The sequence below is a fragment of the Pararge aegeria genome, chromosome Z (assembly GCF_905163445.1).
Source record: "Pararge aegeria chromosome Z, ilParAegt1.1, whole genome shotgun sequence".
Taxonomy (NCBI): domain Eukaryota; kingdom Metazoa; phylum Arthropoda; class Insecta; order Lepidoptera; family Nymphalidae; genus Pararge; species Pararge aegeria.
The window spans coordinates 24612401-24633081 of record NC_053208.1 but is presented as its reverse complement, the minus strand read 5'-3'; the positions used below and the strand labels follow the sequence as shown (position 1 = coordinate 24633081).

Below are 20681 nucleotides of genomic sequence, written 5' to 3'. Positions count from 1 at the left end.
GATAACAAAACATCGGGGCGCTAAAAGCAACGAAAGGTTTTGCACTTCAACGAGCGGTGTTCTGAAAAGAGTTTTGTTCGTTGAAGTCTTTTCTTCCCGAACAACGGTTACCAGATATCGTTGATTTCAAAGAAAGATAACCTCGCTTGATGAATTTCAATAGACCCATTGTGGTATAACAAGATAACAATGATGGTAAGGTACCACGCTCACCACTTATAATATTTGTACATAAGCTTTACTCGTGTACCGTCATTGCTAGTGAATGACATTCAAATGGTAAGACATTATTTTTTTAGTGTTCCATATGAAAATGGTACAAAGTTGAACCTATATTTGGTGCTGTGCCGGTCCTCCCGTCTCATACTATCATTTTTTGGCTAGCTACAAAAGCTTGACAACATGAAGTTTGGAATAATGCATGAAGTAACGGTCGTGACATTATTAAATAAAAAATATATATATATTAGAACGAGGAAAATGGAGTGTTTCATACGTGAGATAACTGAAGGCCTATTTTATGAAATACTTTATTTTTAAAACTGTACCCAAAAGTGATATTAGATTTTTTTTAAGCGATAGTAATGTTTTTTACGTTTAGTAGTTTAGTTTTAAATTGAGTTGTCAGTCGGATTAAAATACCCAAACCGCATCGTGTTGAATAAAAATCATGAATTGTAAACACGTAAACAGAAATGTCTGATCGAATTCAGCGCGCAGCGAATAAGCCTCATAACCTTCAGTTTTCGTTTAAATTCACAGGCAATCAATCGTTTTTTTTTCGCTGAGTTCATGCGCGGACGCAGACGGTAGGTGCCTAAAAGTCGTTTCACGTAAAAAGCGCTTTGAGGGTCGATCTGTGCAAGACAAATTTTTTGCAATGTTATGCGATAATTTATTAGTAAATGAATGTTTATTTAATGTTATAAATAGTAAACAAATAACGTCTGTTTCTTTGTTGTCTTAGTTAGACCACTGCACCGTTTTACGAAATGTTGTGCGCCACAAGCTTCAGTTAAGAGAGGGACATAGGAAACCTTTTTTCTTCGAAATGTGGAAAAGCGGGCGATATAAAACAATATCCTTTGTAACAGTCCGATTTAAATTTTATATCGACGCAGAAGTTAGCTGCGAGGTTTTTTGGCGCATGTCGCGTCAAATGTACCTACCGTACGGCTAATTGCCTGATAATATTTAATTATGCGCATCTTTTTTCATTCTACACACGGCTTCATACCTTAATCGATCTTATTTAAATTTTGCATAAATCCCATGTTTTTTATTATGGTAAACCAAAAATATTCCCGCGTGATTTAAAAAAAACCTTAAGCAAACGGGGACTATTTTGCGGAATTTGCTAGTTCTTAAATAAATTAGCTAGTTCTTAAATAAATTTTAGATTCTCCGGTTAGACGATCAGAGCTCCTTTTACGTGACACGAGTTATACCTACCTCTATTATGAGGATATTGGAGCGCATATTGTTATTATGTGTGTGATATGGTGTGGCCTCTGCCCAAATAAATCGGTTGCGTTGGTTAAGCAACTCTGACCTGGATCGATAACCAGATACGTGGTAAGACTTTGGAAATTTTTACCTCCAAAATCACGCCAATTTACCAAATTTTTGAAGTTATACTTCTTTTGGCGCGTTAGGGAAAAATGATGAGAGTAAATTTATACGATGCGCGCGCACACCGTCACAAGAAACCGACAACCTGAAGTTAGCTATAGTCAACATTTTCGTTTTTCAAAAAAGGTTTGAAAGTGTACAATTTCAATAGTCAAAGTCTACGGGCTCACTCCGGTGATTTTTAATTGATTTAATTGTACAAAAACCTCAAACTTTAATGTTGTGTGAAACTAAGTTGTCCGTTTATGCGTTTACGGATGCGGGTTTGCTATTCCAACACCTTGGGACCCCAACGTCCATCGGTTCTCCGAGCTATGAGCCCGCCTATTGCCACTTCAGCTTTGCGACTCGTTGAGCTATGTAGAAACTCTTAGCTCTTTCCATAGCTCTTTCCATCGCTCGATAAATGACTGTACCTTCTTATGAGAAGCGTTATGGTTAGCGATCACATTTTAGATCCGTAATCATCGTATTAAATTCATGTTATTCATAATCAGTTTCTTTGCGACATCGTATCGGAATGCAAAATTGCTTGAAGGCTTCCTTGTCGGTTGGTTGGTATTTAACGGATAAAATATAAAAATTAACTGAAAAAAATCGTTAGAGATCTGAGTTACAAATTTCTGAACAGACTTTTTGGGTGAAATGGAATACAAATTGCCGGGGATCTCACCTAAGACGCACCGATAACAACTTCTTGCTTTGAAAAGCAAGAAGTTCGTAAGTTATTACTATAAACCACGTTCACGCGTGGTATAATTGTAATACGCCGCCTAGTTATTTATATACATCGTCTAAACTACTTATTTTATAATTTTTCTTGTATTTTTATGTGGTGTACAATAAAAGTGTGTGTATTCATTCAACGTAATGTAACCCTCAATTCGCGCATAAGTTTTAGTAAAATAGTAGTAAAAAACACATGCACTTTAATCGCTTATATCGCCTTTATTCTGTTTTGTAAAGTAAAGACAAACTGCCAGTATAGTGTATAACTATTCATGATCCAAAGCCCCGAAGCTCCGAGTCTAGACAGCTGTGTAAGTAAATCAGTTTGAATGTGTTAGCGATCGCACAGCGACGTCGGCGCCGCCAAGCTAAAGCGAATGCGAGCCCCTTTCGAGTTTCGCTTCTAGCGTTCACTTGTGTATACGCCTTTTTATAGGGTTGCCACTTTTTTATTCTCAGATTATAAGTTGGCGTCCGCTAAGCCACGCTATTTCTCTTATAAAAGGGATTAACACCTTTGACCTTTATTCACCGATCGCCACCCCATCTAGTTTCGCTTATTAAAAACCCATACGGTTGTCAATAAAAAACAGTCTGAGAAAAAGGGTTAAATTTCCCACGGCTTCTGCCTCATGGGAGAAAGAGATTTTAAGCACATACTCGCAACACTGCTACAATGCGGGTTACACCTTAACATTTACATGCTAGTGATAACACTAGTCACCGAAAGCTTTAATTGCCCTTTTGATAAATTTCTACATAATATTTATTATGATACAAATCGGTTAAGCCGTTCTCTAAATTTCTTTCTTCTATGAGACAGCGGTGATAGCCTAGTGGGTAAGGCTTCGGCTTTCCTTTCACTAAGGATAAGGATCTGATGTTCAAGAATCTAATAACTAAAGATTAAATTTTAAATTAAATAAATCCCTATACCAATATTCCTCACCCCTTTTGAATGTAGTGTGTATTATTTTACTAGACAAGTGCTTTCATTTGATACCTCTATTGAGCCCGATGTGAAAAAATATGTTTCCACATCTTAAAAATATGTATTTTCATCAAATATTGCTAAGAAAACTCGATTGACGGTCGATTGGCACACTGGGAACCCCATCACACAACTGGAAAATATGAATCTATTTTAGTGGCTAGGTGGGTGTTTATCTGAATATTGTAAGTATTTATGTATATTATTTATTAAAAATATTCATCAGTAATTTTAGTACCCATAACACAGGCTACGCTTACTTTGGGGCTAGATTGTGTTGTGAGTTTTGCCTTAGTATATTTATTATTACTATTTTATTTATTACTCCCGACTAAATGGCCATACGTTCGGGAGCTACGATGACACAGACAGACACACACACCCGTCAAACTTGTAACACCCCGTCGTTCTTGCGTCGGAGGTTAAAAGGCGTGGCAGCCCTGGTCGCGAGCGTGTTATCTTCGCGGCCGGTATGAGGGCGTTGCGGTAGTGTGCGTGCGGGGTTCGGGCGCGGGTGGAGGGGCGATGGAAATTTCCACCGCCTTGCGAGTGCGGTGAATCGAGAATGCGTTGAAGCGAAGCGGCGAGGCGCGATCCGCCGCGCGCCGGGTCGCCTGCGCCTCGCTCGCTGCTCGCACACATGACTATCTATACTTTAGGCAGTTACGACTGTATTACTGCCGCGCTATTATAAAGGAACAATGTCTTCGAATCTGTGCCTATTGCCAATGATGACTTAGGTATTTGAAAAGTGGGCGCTTACTAGAAACACTCAGCGGCCGAGGAGAGAGCTATGCTGGGGGTCACTACGTGATCAAATCAGAAATGAGGAGATCCGTAAAAGAACAAGAGCTACATACAGGGCCATGGGCAGGACCCTTAGCTCGGAGAATCGTTGATCGGCCCTAGTAAAATTTAATCGGTATGTACAATCGTTTCACAGGTAAACCGAAACCGACAGTTTAAAGAACATAGATTTTCGGTTATATATACAGTAAATATAACTTCATGTATTACTGTATTAATATTTTTTTTTCTTTTGTTAACCGAGGAAAATAAAATGAAAAGGGACAAATTCCTTTTTTAAAGATACCTAGGCACTGTAGTTATGCGTGTTTGAGTATCTAACTTACTATATCAATGATTTTTAAACAAAAAAAACTTATGGTTATGATACATTATCACAGGAAAATAAACAATATTCAACAACGTTAAATAGAACTGCTTACATACCTAACAATATTAATTATTGAAAAAGCTGGTTCATAGAATGGTGGTTGCAATAAAATAGTATTATACCTAGGATTCTTAGAAAAGGATTATCGCCATTATAAAAAAAAAAAACTTGTAACTAACTTTCTCAACATCGGCAGCCCTTAGGTATAAACTATAGGATGTAGAATAGATACTGAACCTGTCTCTAGGTAATATTTAAAATGTGTTTAGCACTCTAGTAAATAAGTAATTATCTATAAAGAAATAAATAGAACACCTGGATCTGTTTGTGATGTTTAAATAACACCTTTTAAAAACTTATAACAGTTAATCTGAAAAACTTTTAGATCGACTTTGGGGGGACATTTACTGTAAGATAAAAAATGTTTTAAAGAGTACTTTATACTTATAATGCCGAGTGCCGCGTAATAAAAAGAAAGCCCACGAAATTGTGAACATCGTTTGGTTTTATTATATATAAGCCGATATATGTACACATATTATTTACAATGATAATGATAAAATGTAAATACCGATTTTTAAACAAGGATAAATTAGAAATAAAGAAATTTAATAAACATGGATATTTTAGGTCTAAAGCGTGTTTAGTTAAAAACAAAAATAACTAAGAAAACACAAGTTAAACGTTAATACTAATTTATAACAGATCTTAGAATTAAATAACTTATAGAATGCTATTATATCAGAGTAAATAATGCAAAAACATATAGTGTGCATCTGAAACATCTGCGCACCGAATCATTCCTTTTTTACAGATGACGTGAAATAAGTATTTTATTAGGTATAGGTCGCCCTTTACATGGCCAGATAGATTTAATCTGTGGACAGATTATTATATACATGTCACACCTAAACTAATACTCAATATTTGTCTTATATGGCAAAAAAAAAATCTTATTATTAAAAAAAATATGAACTCAACAAGAGTTAATATTTATTTTTCATATAAACAAGTTAATATGTTCCAATAAATAAAATAAAAGAGATATTCTTTATTAATGTATTATTTTTAAAGCAAACTGTATAGTTGAAAAGCACCGTTCACATAAAAAGACAAGCAAGGAAAAATTGAGCTTAAGTCACTTAAAGTTGCACGTGTAGCGTACTGTTGGTAAATAAATAAATAAACTTTAAATGAAATTTAAAAAAAACGCTAACCGTGCATGAGTGAATTCTGAATTATATTTTAAGAAATTTATAGAATTTAAACTAGAATTGTTCAGGTAAAAGAAAAAAACATCTTCTAATTGTTTAATTATAATGAACGTAGATTAATTCGAACTAGAATTTCAATGCTTTGGTAACATTCCGCGCTAGCCTCGTTTTCCGAGATTCTTGTACATAAGGACTAACGTGTACCTACTGTGATACGGAAAACTGTGAAATATTTATTAAGTACAGGGTTGTCAATAGAAAACTTAATCGAAGTATCGTATATTTTATCTCTTGTCTGTTGTTTTTTTGTTTAAGTCGGAGTTGAGTTTTATCTCTTGTCTGTTGTTTTTTTGTTTAAGTCGGAGTCTATTTTTATAATTTATTTAATAGCACACAGATTCTTATGATAGGTTTAGGCTATTATAGAAGCCCAGCGGATGAAGGATAATATTGCAGACGGGGTTGGCGGGGAGAGCAGTCATTAATAGAAACAATACGTTAAATAAAGACCTTAAACTAGTAACCAAATAAGCACTTTATCATATCATTGTTATAGTTTAACGAACCAAATTGTGAAACATCTGTAAACTATGTACAATTTGAAGCGGTTCGACAAATGAACAATTCGCTTTACAGCTTTCGCACGTCTTGAATAAAAACCCTCTAAAATTAAAGCATTGAAATGTGTGCTTTATGATATATCTTATCTATATCTATCTTATTATAGTAATAACTAAGCTGAATAGTTTGTTTATTTGATAGTTAGAATGCGCTTATCTCTAGGATTTTCAGTCTAATTGTTTGCGCAAATAGCAGGTGAAAACCACAACAACCAACAGCAGGTGGCAGGTTTGCAGCAAATAGCAGGTGAACAACCAACTAAGTGTCTATTACATTCGTAAGAATGAAACGTTTTCTTGATAAATAATAAAATTCTTAAATTCTTTGAAAAACGCTGCAACTGATTACTTTTGTGTATCTGAAGGGGGTTTTTTTCTTTTACTCAAATTTTACTGTGTTCATAGCTAAGTGGGACAAAGTAACTTTTTATATTATAATATATTGTCCTCCATTAAAACGAAAATACAAGTAATTATAGGACCGTAGACAAAACGTAAGTTAATAAAAACCCTTTTCAATACCGTACCTATGTACCTATTACCTACAGGAAAAAGGGAATTTAAAAATTGGCCGGATGAACTTCTATTAACGTTTTAATATAATATGCTGAATATCTTGAAACTCGCAAATATAATACTTTAGTAGTAACTCTGTACTTGTAATAACCAGAAATAATATGTATATCTTTAATCTCTATTATTATCGGTAAGGTAGAAATACAGAACATTAGACGATAATGAGCACGGATGGGATGTACTGGTATTTATGATGATTCCGTGAAAAGCAAAAAGGTGTTTCCCCGGTATTATTAAGTCAATTTCATTGTGTTAATATTATAGTCTTTATAGTTACATACTTCCTATTTGTAACTACATAGTAGGTGAATACGTCTGTACACTATGGTACGTCTGTACCTACTTTCGTACGTATAATCACGAAGAACTCCGCGTGGCGCAGCTAATTTAAATCTTTTTTTAACGAATAAGATTTACATATATAGTAATCGCTATGCCTGCTATAGATATAGTTATCGACGTGAAATTCAGTTTTCATAATACGCTTGTGAACAACGGATTTTCCCGCGGAAGCCTATGTATTAATACTATGTGTAATCTCTCTCCATTCCAAATTTCAATCAAATCCTTTACGTAGTTTGGGTGAAAGAGTAACAACGCACATTTACCCTCACATCACTATATCCATTTATCCTCACAAACTTTCACGTTTTTAATATAAGCAGGTGAAAATTTATTCTGGAAATCAGTCAGGCACGCAAGCTACTTTTGAATAGGTAGGTAAATAAGTTGGTTTCGAAATGGTTTCGATTCTATTTGGGTTTTATACGGTGTTGGCACATTTTAGTACATCTTTAGTTGAATTTATTTTACTATTTTTTTGTACTAAGAACTATGTATCAACTTTGATATCGATAGTGGGTAAGAATTTGTAACGGAATGAAAATGAAAAATAAAAATAAATTATATTAAAAATTAGCTCCAGTATATATACAAGAGATAAACATTAGAGCGCGTTGGAGTCTTTTCCAAAGGGCACCAAGTTATTGTAATAATTAAAAAAAAAATTTTGAACTAAAGGTAGGTATTTTCTAATAAAACTTGGGTGAATAACAATAACTTTTGTAAAGAGTAAAAAAACTGTTGGTTTGTAGCTGTTAGAATTTTGAAAGTTTTATTTGTTACTTTAATATAGTAAATCTTACCTATTTTATTAGCAATTAAAACAATTATTACTAATTTATTTAATTTATATATTTTTTATAGAATTAAGTTAAAAAAAAATACTACCAAAGTTAAAGATACTATATTAGGACTTATTATGTTGACGACTGAATAAGAGTAACGGAAATCAGACAAGAAACGACTATACATCTAACGGGCAAATTTGTTGGAAATACTTGTTGAAAACTTAGAACAGAGAATATCCCTACTAATATTTTAAAGCATTTTGCCCACCTGATGAACACTTGATTTCACCACCTGATGAAAACCATTGCCTGGTTAAAGTTGTTGATGTTAGAATCTTTTTAACGTAACTATTTGAAGTATTAAGCAGCCCAACTCATCTACATAACTGAGATATTATTATTAGGATAAGGAATTACTCTATTGAACATAAAAGACCGACACGCGCATAGTACCTAAGCTACACAACGCGTATCTGATAAAGTGACAGGAATCACTTGATATTGATTTTGCATGTGATGTTAGGGCTGTATGTGATTTTTTCAGTGAAAACTATGGCAGTGGTTTACTGAATACGGTTTCACAGATAACTAGAGCATCACATCATGTCCATGTCCGAACAGGTCACTTCATATCGAAACAGGTCCTACAAAGTGCCGCCCTATGTCCACTAATGCGTAGGTGTTAAGCGTAGATGATATGCCTTTAATAACACCGACTTCCACGCCCTTCAGAGCAGAACACACAGTGGCAGCAAAAGGGGTGGTAGTACTTCCCTGAAGGAACTCCAGCTTTTTAACTCCATCATTTCAATTCTATAATTCGATTGATTGTTATTTCAGCGTACAACTTCGTCGAAAACTAGGCAAGACTTGCGTGCTCGATTACCGAATCAACGAGTGCTTCTCAATCAATCTCAATTACAGTATATTCCGCAACTATTTCGCCATCTATCAATATTTCAAGTTTAAACCAATTAATTATCTAAGGGGAAGTCTGTTAAAGTTACACGACACTTGTCTCGGTGCGTCATGAAAATGTAATTTTAGGTTTTTTTTATTGTATCAATTAAAAGTTGTCCTCCAATCCTACTGTGAAGTACTGGGCCAGCATGGTGTGACCCCTTCACATTGTGTAAAGAGACCCGTGCCCTGTAGAGGGCATACTAAAAGCCGCAGTCCACCATGCTTACCCTGTGCTCATTGGTGGACTCCGCTCACTTTTATGAACATTGTAGGTAACTTTCAGGCATGCAGGTGTCTTCACGATAGTTTCGTTAAGAACGCTCGCAATCGTACACTCGTTATGGAAAAGCTGAAACGTGGAACGTCAAACTAAAATGGAACTTATTTTTATTGCCTTAAGGCTCAAATTTTTAATCAATTCTGCAGCTAATCCCTTTATACACATCCATACAAGGTGTATGTAAAATAAAATTATGTATGTAAAACAGAATTTTCGATTCTAAAACGAAAACGCTTAACTATCTTCAATGAATTGCGAAGTCTATCTTCGAATACCGACGAATAGAGGTTAAATATTTTATTTTGTTTATATTTATGCGAGCCATTAGATTCTTTTGATTAAAATCTTGTTTCATGCATTGCCTCATTTGTCTACTAGTCAGCGTGCTAGCTAAAGTTCACGAGGATATGGATTCGGTTACCGGTCGGGATGATAAACTTTTCAAAACTAGTTAGGTACCTACCTATATTCTCATACTGAACTTAGATATCTCTAACAGTTCGAGTACTCCCCACACTGTGTGAGAAAAACATAATTGATTATGCCCCCCGACATATCCCCCCGGGATATAATTAACGTGTCCCACCTGATAAAGCACGGGAACATTGAATAGGAGAAGTTTAACCCCGTTTAGTATTACGCATATATTATTTGGATATTATATCCACTTGTGCGCCAGTGCACTGAGAGTTGATAAAGGTGTGGGAGAAGATAAATTGTTATCCTTTTCCCGCGATGCTAGCCGTGTTGAACGGATATTGGTGCCATTTATTTTGTACCTACAGAAGTCGCTAATTTTATTTAAGTGGGAAAATTTGGGAGTTTATTATTTCACTATTTTCAGGATCTTATTAACAAGCAAGTATGATTATATATTAAACCGATACCTCTATGGTTTCTGTACGCTATCGCTTGGCGGCATTCTTTTCGGTAAAGTACTAGTCACCCTCGGAGTGTCCCGACAGACCAGACCCAAGGAAATCGAACCAAAGACCTCTAAAAGACCACAGCACTCACCAATGCGCCAGAAAGGTCATCAAACACGCGTATGTGGCACCAGTATTAATTTGAATAGGTGTTCAAATCGATAATATTCTAATATAAAGCTGAATAGTTTGTTTGTTTGATTACTTGAACGCTATTATCTCAAGAACTACTATTACGATTTTAAAAATTGTTTCAGTATTAGATAGCCCATTTTTCGAGGAAGGCTATAGGCTATATCATCACGCTTAGATCAATAGGAGCAAAGCACCAACGAAGAATATTTCAAGGTATCTATATTATAATATATTATATCTATATTATAATATTTCTATCCGTTGGAGAGCTTCCGCTGCATGCGCTGCGTAAACGGTTAAACTTTCGATGAAACGATGTATGACAAAGTCCAAAGGGAGGGAGGGAGCACTTTAAAAGTTCCAAAAAAAAATCCGCGACAGCATATGTCTATCTTTTAAGGTTAACTTATACGCGGACAAAGTCGCGAGAGACCGCTAGTAAATTATAATCAGCTTATTCGACATAGGCATTCAATATGTACGCGGCGTGTAACAAGGATATTTTGCGCCTGTTTGCAAAACAGTTTTCAAAACAACGCCGCGTATAAGGAAACATGGTATCATTCAGCAATGCGGCTCAAATTATAACGTAAATAATAATTCTATAACATATGGTAATAGCAGCCTCACTATAGGTATCAAGTTCGATTCCCGGCACCTCTGACGTTTTGAAGCTATGTGCGTTTTAGGTTATTACATATCACAACGTCATCATATTATGGAGCAACCTTCACGCGTTCGAATTCCACCAATCCACATGTCATGGGCTACGCCTTTTAATATGGTGATATTTGAGTGCCCTATACTAATTAAAAAGAACAACTATACCAGCTAAAGATACATAGGAAGAAAATCGATGCACTTATAAAGATAAATCGAGAGATTATTTTTCAGTGGATAACGGACGGTTTTGTAGCTTACTGGCTGTGAACCGCGGTTTTATGCGCGTTTACCCATAATCTATGACATCGGTGTGATACAAACACAAAACTCTTCAGTGAAATATCATTAAAGTATAGACCTAGACAATATGTTAAATGCAATTGAAAGAGCTATTGTTTTTCATCTGTACTGATCTAAATATTGCATCACTATATCATGACTAACCACTGAGTACTAGGTAGACAGTTTAAATTGGTTTCTAAACAGTACAGTGGTACAGGAAAACCGACTCTATTGTAAAACTTTGATAGTGATATAATACAATTTTCGAACGAAGCGTTTTCCACTTTACGACGAAATGAAGACGTTTGGTACAAAATAGCACCATATGTTTAATCATTAACATATCTACTGTAGAACACCAAAAAAAAAATGCTAATATTTGTATGAAACGAGTTGTAAAACTGAAACTCCGTTACGTTATAGTGGGTACGTTTGTGAAAAATTCAAATTTCAGGTATTTCATTCATACTTATACATTTTAGAAACGTCAAGTCCATCTCTCTGTAGACTCTACCGCTCCCGCCGGTTACGAAGGCAGATTTTACTCTGAAGAAAGCTGCAAGTAAACAAGTGAAAAAAACTAACCTAACTAATAAAAAATATTTTTTTTTTTTTATATGAAAGAAAAAGTAATTTCAACAAAATAAATGGGTAAACATCTATTTCCCGAGTCTCATCTATATTCCACGTTCTATTACACGTGTTTATATTATACAATATGGAGTATAATTTATGCACTTGATTAAGTATAATAGATATTTTTGTATGTAAAACCATGTTTAAATAAGTGTAAATAATAATTGACAAATTTTTTTCTTGGTTTTTCAATTGTCACTCCGAAAAATTAAGCAAAAAGGGTAATTGTTTTTTAAAGCTGTCAAGTTAGGTCTAAAAGTCCTTTTCATTTGTGGGTTTTCATAGAAAAGAAGACTCACATATTAAAGTTTCATTAAAATCAGTTCATTATTTTAAAGAAAAAAATTGGTAGTTTAGACTATGGATTGGCAAGAGTGTTATAGCTTTTATTTAGCGTGCGGCTGCACCCGTATTTTACCTGCGCTGTAACAAGGACACTTTAACAATGGGTTTAACCCAAGCCATTTATGGTCCTGTCCCTTCTTTAAAGCAAATAGTAAACAGACTAACAAAAAATAGGTGTCAACTGATTTATGATCACTTATTTCGACACAAATCTTGGAATTGCCACAGTTTAGGCGTCTAATTTTACTACCATAGGTAATTAAGGTTACGGGTCTAATATTCCTACCATAGAAAAGCAAAACAATATTATTTTAATGATCTTCTTTCAGAAATGCATAATTAAGGAATATCAAAGTCCCTATGACATATGAAATCGTGTATGAACTTATATACCAGCCTAAGAATACACGTAGGCACGCAGAAGAAATATTTTTAGAGCAACAGTAATGAATCTAAAAATGCTATGATGTATTAGTTAAAATAAATATTTATTAATTTTACCTACCTACTTATACGTAGGTACTTTATTTTCAAAATTAGGTTAATTTCGCGAAAGTTCGGTTTCACGAAAATCAAGAATCTGGGGGTTCCGGATTGTGGAATTGGGATGGATGGGCCGGAAAGTTTCCGATTAACCGTTTCATCTGCGATAGACGATAAAAAGATATCACGGTTTCAAGTAAGTTGTTAATATTCAGTGAAAAGGTAACACGGAGTGGACGCGTGTAAAATTTCTTGAAGGTGAGTAATCTCTGCTAGTTATATTATAAGTCGTGTCACGTAAAAAGAGCGAGTCTAAAGTCTTAAGTTGTATATTGAATTATATAAACAATAACACGCGAAAGCGGTATTAGATTTGTTGTTGTTTTTCGGATTAGGTATATTTACCTGATAAACTGATAACTGGATTGCAGCAGCGTTAATGGAAATTTCAAGGAGCGCGAAGCATGTTCGTAGGAGGCACATAATCTAAAATGCACTTCCTGTGAGCCTCGGAAATCTACGTTGGAATAAGTTGTGTTCTAGTTTAGGTTATATCCGTGCGCCCCAGGGTTATGGATTAGACCCACAAATTACGTAAGATGTTTGAATAAAAAAATCTCAGTACCAGCATTAAATTAGGAAAGTCCACTACCTGATTATTATCACAAACATGTCATAATGGTTGTTATAGTACTGCCAACTTGCATAGAAGTAGTATGGAAAATCAAGTACATATTTAACTTTCTCATATGAGAGAAGTTGTAACTTCTCCCTACGCGGCACACCCAGTAGTGAGAAATTAGATTGACAATGATGTGAAGATGCATAGGAATGCTAGGTACTTGCCTATTGATTTTTAAATATCTAAATATTACTTGCTACATTGGTTTGCGAAGATTTTAAGTTTCCCCCAGTTCTTATCGTATGGATAATCAGAAATAATGCTCTAGCGTACAAACTCACGACGAGCAGATGCTAGTTTACTCTCAAACAATGAGACTAATTCAAATGTAATTGCTACATTGGCCGCTGCGCATGTTAACTTACAGCGCTCCTTTTAAGTGATACGACTTACACTGAGTAAGGAATAAAAATGGTAGGCTCAATATTTTATGTAATGTTCAGCAAAATTTCCATTGAAAATATATCTAGTTTCCTAGTTCAGCAAAGTCAATTTAATTCATACATACAGTTACCTACATAGTACTTAATCGCACAGCAAAAAAAATTATTAGAGAAATTTAGAGAGTTGTTTCCAAGAAATTTAACTGTAAAAATAGCTATTTGGTGTTACGTAGGTAGGAACCAACGTTCTTTAAATAACTCTCTCTAAAATATGAACGTTATATTTACCGGTTGTTTATGTCCGTTTACCATGAAATTAGTATGAAGTATACTATTTTGTTTAATATGAATATGCATAAAGATAATAAAAAAGTTTTATTTTTATTATAAAATATTCGCTCAGCACCTGAAATACAGTGGAGAAAGACCAACGAAAATAATACATAACAATTCGCATGAAATGAACTGAAAAAAAATGCACTCAATATTGGAAACCATGTTATATTTTTATCTGTGACGCGACTGTTTTTTCAGAATAAATAAAGATTGAAAATAATATAAAAAACTTACCTTAAATACAGCCGGGGCTAAAGGTATAGCCGCTTGGTTGTGAAGTTGTTTTTTCGACATTTTCAGTTTTCTCCCCTTTCACGTCCAAGGAAATCAAGACACTCAACGTGTTGAAAAAAATATATCTCCAAAATTGAATCTAGCTAATTCAGCAAAAACTGAAAGCTAGTCGCGACGTCAAATGCCGCGTTTTATACGCGTAAGTATAAAAATTTCGTTCGCCGTCTTGGTGGATTTTATTTTGACCGCCGTGTAAGTAGTTTATAGTTTTTATTGCTCGCGGTGAAAAGTTCGGATGCCCGTAAGTATGTGTTTCCACTGTTACGGTCAAGTCGGCAATGAAGTAACGTAACTGTACAGTGGGGCGCTCGGTAAAACGCGATTCATATCGTTTTCGTTTCGTCGAGGCAGCCGAGGAGAGCCGAGGTGCTGGCGCCGAGGCAGTGACGCCATCTTGGAGCCAGCGCTGAGGATTGCAAGGACGTGCCGACGTGACGTCACTAGCTCAATTGGCAAGCACTAAGTTGGAAACTAATTTGTTTTGTAAGTTTCAGATCAAAAGGTATTTACCTACTAACAAGTACCAAGTCTAACAATATGAAGTCACGAGTACACCACTTTATAATAAACGTATTCATCTACTAGCTATGCCCCACGGATACACCCACGTAAAGAACGGGTCGCAGCGTAACGCTACATAGTCTACAGCCTTCATCAATAAATGGGCCATCCTTGATTTCTATATTTTGTTATTGGACTCGTAGTGCCAGACGCACATACATAGAAACAAACTGTTCATTAAGCTACTCTAAAACTACTCTTTCTCTTATACTACCCAGGATCTTTATTCTGAAATTTAGTTTGAATGACTGAAGTGTTTGACGATCTTTTTGATACCACGGTTATTGTTATGTACCAGTAGAACGCAATCAATAATTTATAAATTTGGGAGTAGTTTTTGAGTTTTTAAAAACTGCCATAATAATAAACTACATCTAGCAGTAGATGTTTTAATATCAACTCAACCGAAGAATGTCCACTGGACATTGTTTTAAGTAAAGACTTTCACATGCGGCTGGATTTAGGAAAATAATGATAACGGAATAAACCACAAAAGCAGATCAAGCAGAAACAACATAATTGATCAGAAAACTCAATTTTGTTGTGTTTTTGCGCGTCGACCCTTAGTCATACTCTTGTCTAAAAATAAAATGTTATCTGAGCAAATTTGGGTGTAAATCTTTTCGTTTCTGTAATGTAAACCAGTAGTTGAAAAAATATACCGCGGGGCCATAACTTTGTGCATTGAGCGGCAGTTAAGAACGGTGCGTAGAAATGTATGAGGCAGGCCACAATTCACAATTCACTAAAAGCAGCGGTAAAGCCATGTCGAGATATATGACTTATGACCGATCTGTATGACTTATGACCGATCTGATCATCTTTTCCGTATAACATAACCTCCTTGGCGCAGCGGTGAGCACTGTGTTTTTTTATATTTAGGAGGGGAAAATACTCATGGACATCCCTATGGATAGTGTCAGACTTCTACCGACTAAAAAACCCCTCCTGCCTTCTATACGTTTGTGTACAGGCCTTTTGGCCTACCACTAACGTCGGTGTCCTTTTACATTCCCTCTCTTTCATCACTGTGCACTGTGATATTCAGTTGAAGGTCCCGGGTTCAAGCCCGCCAGGGGCCATTTGGAATTGTTTTGGCGTGACTAGTTACCAACCTACCGAGAGAGACGAGCTGCTAAGTGATAAAGCGTTCCTGTACGATGCCGCGTAAAAACCGTTTAGGGGTATGGGTTTAACATAAGTGCCATATTTCCTAACAGGTAACCCCCAAACCATCTTAGACTGCAAACTCACCACCATGTGAGTTGCAATCTAAGACGGCGTTCGATGCGATGCGGCATTTCGAGACGGTTCTTATCCTATCATCAAAGGATAGCTGAACCAGAACTGGACCATTTGTTGATGATATAGTATCCATAATGATGGCAATACGAAGGTCTGTAATGCCAATTTTGACGTTGAAGGAGCAGGTCTGGGTGAAACAAGGCTGTAGTGCCAATTCTGACGATAACAGAGAAGGTCTGAACCTATATAGGGCTACAGTGCCAATCTGGATGACGACAGCTCCGTGTCTAAAAAGGGCTGTAGTGCCAATGTTGACAATATTGGATAGAAGATAGACGTGCGTAGAGGGTACATTGCCGAGGATCTGTTTGGTATGGAGTATACGGATAGAAGAAATTATAAATTACACCTGCTGTTCGCGGAGTATAGAAAATTAAGATTAATTTTCATAATGTCGACAATGATAAAGCAGGCCTGGGTGTACAAAGGGCTATAATGCCAATGATGGCCAATGTGTGGCTATAAACTACCGTTCGTGCGACAAAATTGTAGCCCCGCAATTTCACATAAAGCTGCAACACATTACTTTAGTATGATAACAGTGACTGAGGCGTCACTCAAACGTGACATATCGTGATCAATGATATATTATGTGATGGCATTTCTAGTATTTACTAAAGTTTACACGTACTGTAGTTAACTTCTTGTGTAGTAACTTTTTAGTAGGTGTTAAGTGAAAAGAGCACTTGCAATGGAGCTGATAGTTTTCCCAGGATAAAATGTAACACTTGTCACTCTCTAAACACGAAATCCATGTAAAAAATAACGGTAAGCGACCGTAATTTTTTAAACTATAATTAAGCACTTCCTAGAAGAAAAATCCTATTATAATATTTAGGATTACTTGAACGATGAAAAAGCTTTGGTGTGAATTGCTCTAGCTTCATAGCTTAATATAAATAAACTGTGGGGTGGTGATAACAGAAAAAAATAAAAAATTACCCGGCTAAGTTTGTTGTGGGCTCTTCTTAGACCAGGGCGCGTTTGGAACCCTCGTAGCTTTAGGTTTAAGTTGGCGAACGAAGTTATCGTCTTACAATTATGTAAACATATATATATGAACGCTTCATAAGTGCCTGCGATAGGCCTACATGAATAAAGAAAATTTGAACATGAATTTGAATATACTGTCAGTAATTGAAGTTATTATTTATGGATAGCAACATCGTTTTACAGCCAGTAAATGAGTAAAAAATTAATGCGTAAGTAATGCGTAATTCCGTTTATTTATTTGTTTCAAACCTCCTTATGTTCAGTTCAACCGCTGAATCGACCTTTACAAAGTTTGGCATAGACATATTTTGCATACAGGAGACGTACTTTTGATCGAGGTAAATTTAATGACTCCTTCCCCTTCTTTTCGAACGCGCTTGTATTTAGTTTTTGGGACAATAGAGTCTACTTCAATCCCATAATTGCTTGGCATTAATCGGCTTTAGGAACTTCTAAGCAAATAAATTCATTTCGATGGCGCTAGAAATGTATACTCATAAAAATATTCAAGATGTAGACTGTAACATTACACTACATTTTAACCATCCCTTCCATAATCGGATTACAGTAGACATTCGTATGTAATCGTTATCTCCCAATTCAGAGTTAAAACTTTAAACACACTTTTTCGTGACACAACTTATACCAAGTGAGTGCGTAATAAATATCAAATTATTGTTAATTCGACTTTATTGCACGTAAAATAGGTAAATAATAAGCATTACGTATACAAAATGCTGACCACATAATAATACATCCGGACGCACTGTACGTTAGGTACTAATTGTACAAAGTACAGTGCCTATTTAAAATCTGCAAAGTAAGCTGACTAAGCTAAGACGGGTGAGGTCAAACACAAACCTATGGAGTCCACCGCTGGCGTTTCTAGTGATTCTCACTCCGCCGCCTAGTGGGGGACATTGCTGATTAGGAGGGGTAGGTGTAGGTGGGGTAAGAACGGGCATTTAAGAATTTCATTATCAACCTTATTCTTATTAAAAATTAACTAATCATCATCAATTCCACAATGCCTTATGTAGGGAGTTCCACAATACACTGGCCTGGTCCGCTTGCCTCGATTGATGTCGGCTGTCCACCACGTAATGGGCCGACTTACGCTGCGTTGGCCGCCCTTCCAGCACCTTAAAACACCAATGTCCATCGGTTCTCAGTAGTATGTGCCCCGCCCATTGCCACTTGAGCTTCGCGACTCTCTGAGCTATGTCGGTAACTCTATTTCTTCTACGGATTTCCTCATTTGATCACATAGAGATACTCCTAGCATAGCTCTCTCCATCGCCCACTGAGCTGAGAAATTTATTAATCATAACTAAAAACGTAATTATTCTTCTAGAAATAATGATTTGAAAACATCAAGGGCCAGATGGGGCAGCCCCTTGCGTAAGATAGAGTACGGAATGTTTGTTAGATTCGTAATAAAAAGATTCACCATATTTAAATATGACCAGTACTGTAAGAACATTATAAAGTTTCAAAAATTATGTTAACGATAGTCTTAGGTATATGTGAAAAAACCTGTAACAGTACCTAAAGTTTGAAAAATATGTTAACGATAGATATATATTTGATTTGAGAGATAAAACAATTGATAAGATTAACAATAAAATTTCCAGCGTTTCCTTTAAAAGCTTGGGTTGCAAACTGGTCTTTTATAGCATCCCATAAATCGGATGATTAACGAGTTCTATGCGTTATGTTTCGACAATGTTTATTCGGTCACTTCACTTGTGACGTGGAAAGCTATACGTTTCGGGGGATTTTCCATTGAAGCCTTGGCTAATATATGTCTAATAACATGATTTAAAACCGGTAAAATCCATGCATGCGACAAACGATGATATCCGTAGGCGATGGTAATAATACAATTTATTGGTTTCTATAATATTTCTTCAGGGGTGCGTATGAGACAGTGTTATACCTTTTTCACATTATTATGTGTATCTAAATGTTTCAAAGAAAAAGGTGACTGTCTGACTCATCTGAATCATGCTGAAGTTTAGCATACAGATTGCAATGTGATGTACAAAATAACAGGTTTTCAAAGTCAATATATGCATAAGACTGATCTTGAGAACCCGTTCTTTCTTGAAATCGGTGTACGGGCCTAGTTCGGAAAAGTAGTGCGCCTTTGAGAACTAGACTGAAATAGATACGATCTTGATATTTAATTGCAAATGACAAACGCTTCTGCAACGATTTTAAATTTGTAATTTTTAGCTCAATAATCGTCATTTCTGGTGATTCGTCAAGCCTTTTTGTAAACTGGGCTATATTAAAAAAATCGAATTCCGTCTTATCCTTCTATTTTCAAAGTGACTAGGTATAAAGAAAAAAAAACTCTTTTAGTTAAATACTGCTGTCGTCCAGTTATTTCATTAGAGTCTTTGTTTTTAACGAGCTGTCTCTATCAAATCAAACTTTCTGAAAATTTAAGCTAATCGCTCCTACTCAATTACTGACTGCTGTCAATAATCATCAGTTCAATCAATGATATTGTAAATCTTGTAGGAATTCTCCATGTTCCCGATAAATAGAACTTACGCAAGGTATATTAACTTACGTTAAAATCGGATCAGCAATTGAGTAATTTACAATACCAATGTGTTTTGTAAATCCCGTTTGAATCCTTTATATAGTATATCCGGCTCCAGGATTCAAGTAACTTATGTTCCTAGGATTCAGTGGTGGGGCCGAAAATAGCATAGGTAACAAACTTTACCTATTACATAAGCGTGGATATGTACATGGACTTTTGACTTACAAGTTCCTTTCTTAAACCGCGAGGGATCGCTAGTTGATATTCCACGGACACGTGTGAAGCCCTTTGCTTCCTCGTTTCTAATACTTACCGCAAAGATCTGGAATGCCGTCTTGACTTCCGCTTTTCTCGGCATTAAGAAAAATGCATCTTCTCAGGTGAGCGCGTTATTTAAATTGTGCACACGTTAAACCAAGCGTTTTATGTTAGGGTTTTTTCTCCTACCAAGTTCTCTATTTTCCCTCACTTCCATTTTTTTTTTGCAAAAGCTGTCATTACGTAGTTTTTGCTTAATACCAGTGGCGTGCACTTCATACATGCACAAAAGCTCTGCCTACCCTAAATTTTTTGTATAACTCATTAATGCGAAGGATTGTTCCATTTTATGGCATCTTTCATCTTTATGCATACCCTGGTCAAAAACGCTGCGCACGCCACTGCTTAATACATATAATAACAAATCTTATAATAATAATGTAGTAATGACGCGGAGTTATGTGCGTTCCAAGCAATTAAATATCACTTGCTGCAACGGTACCGGAAAAACCTGCATGCCTTAGAGAACC

The 20681-nt window shown here is 35.8% G+C and overlaps 1 protein-coding gene across 1 annotated transcript in view; it reads right to left on the bottom strand.

The window, feature by feature from the left end:
* LOC120635996 (proton-coupled amino acid transporter-like protein CG1139) overlaps window positions 1-14763 on the bottom strand; it is a 79352-nt gene extending 64589 nt beyond the window's left edge. Inside the window, exon 1 of the mRNA XM_039907218.1 lies at window positions 14418-14763. Coding sequence (XP_039763152.1) covers window positions 14418-14477 — 60 coding nt within the window. The 5' untranslated portion in view covers window positions 14478-14763. The remainder of the gene's footprint in view (window positions 1-14417) is intronic.
* Between the last annotated feature and the right edge of the window lie 5918 nt (window positions 14764-20681).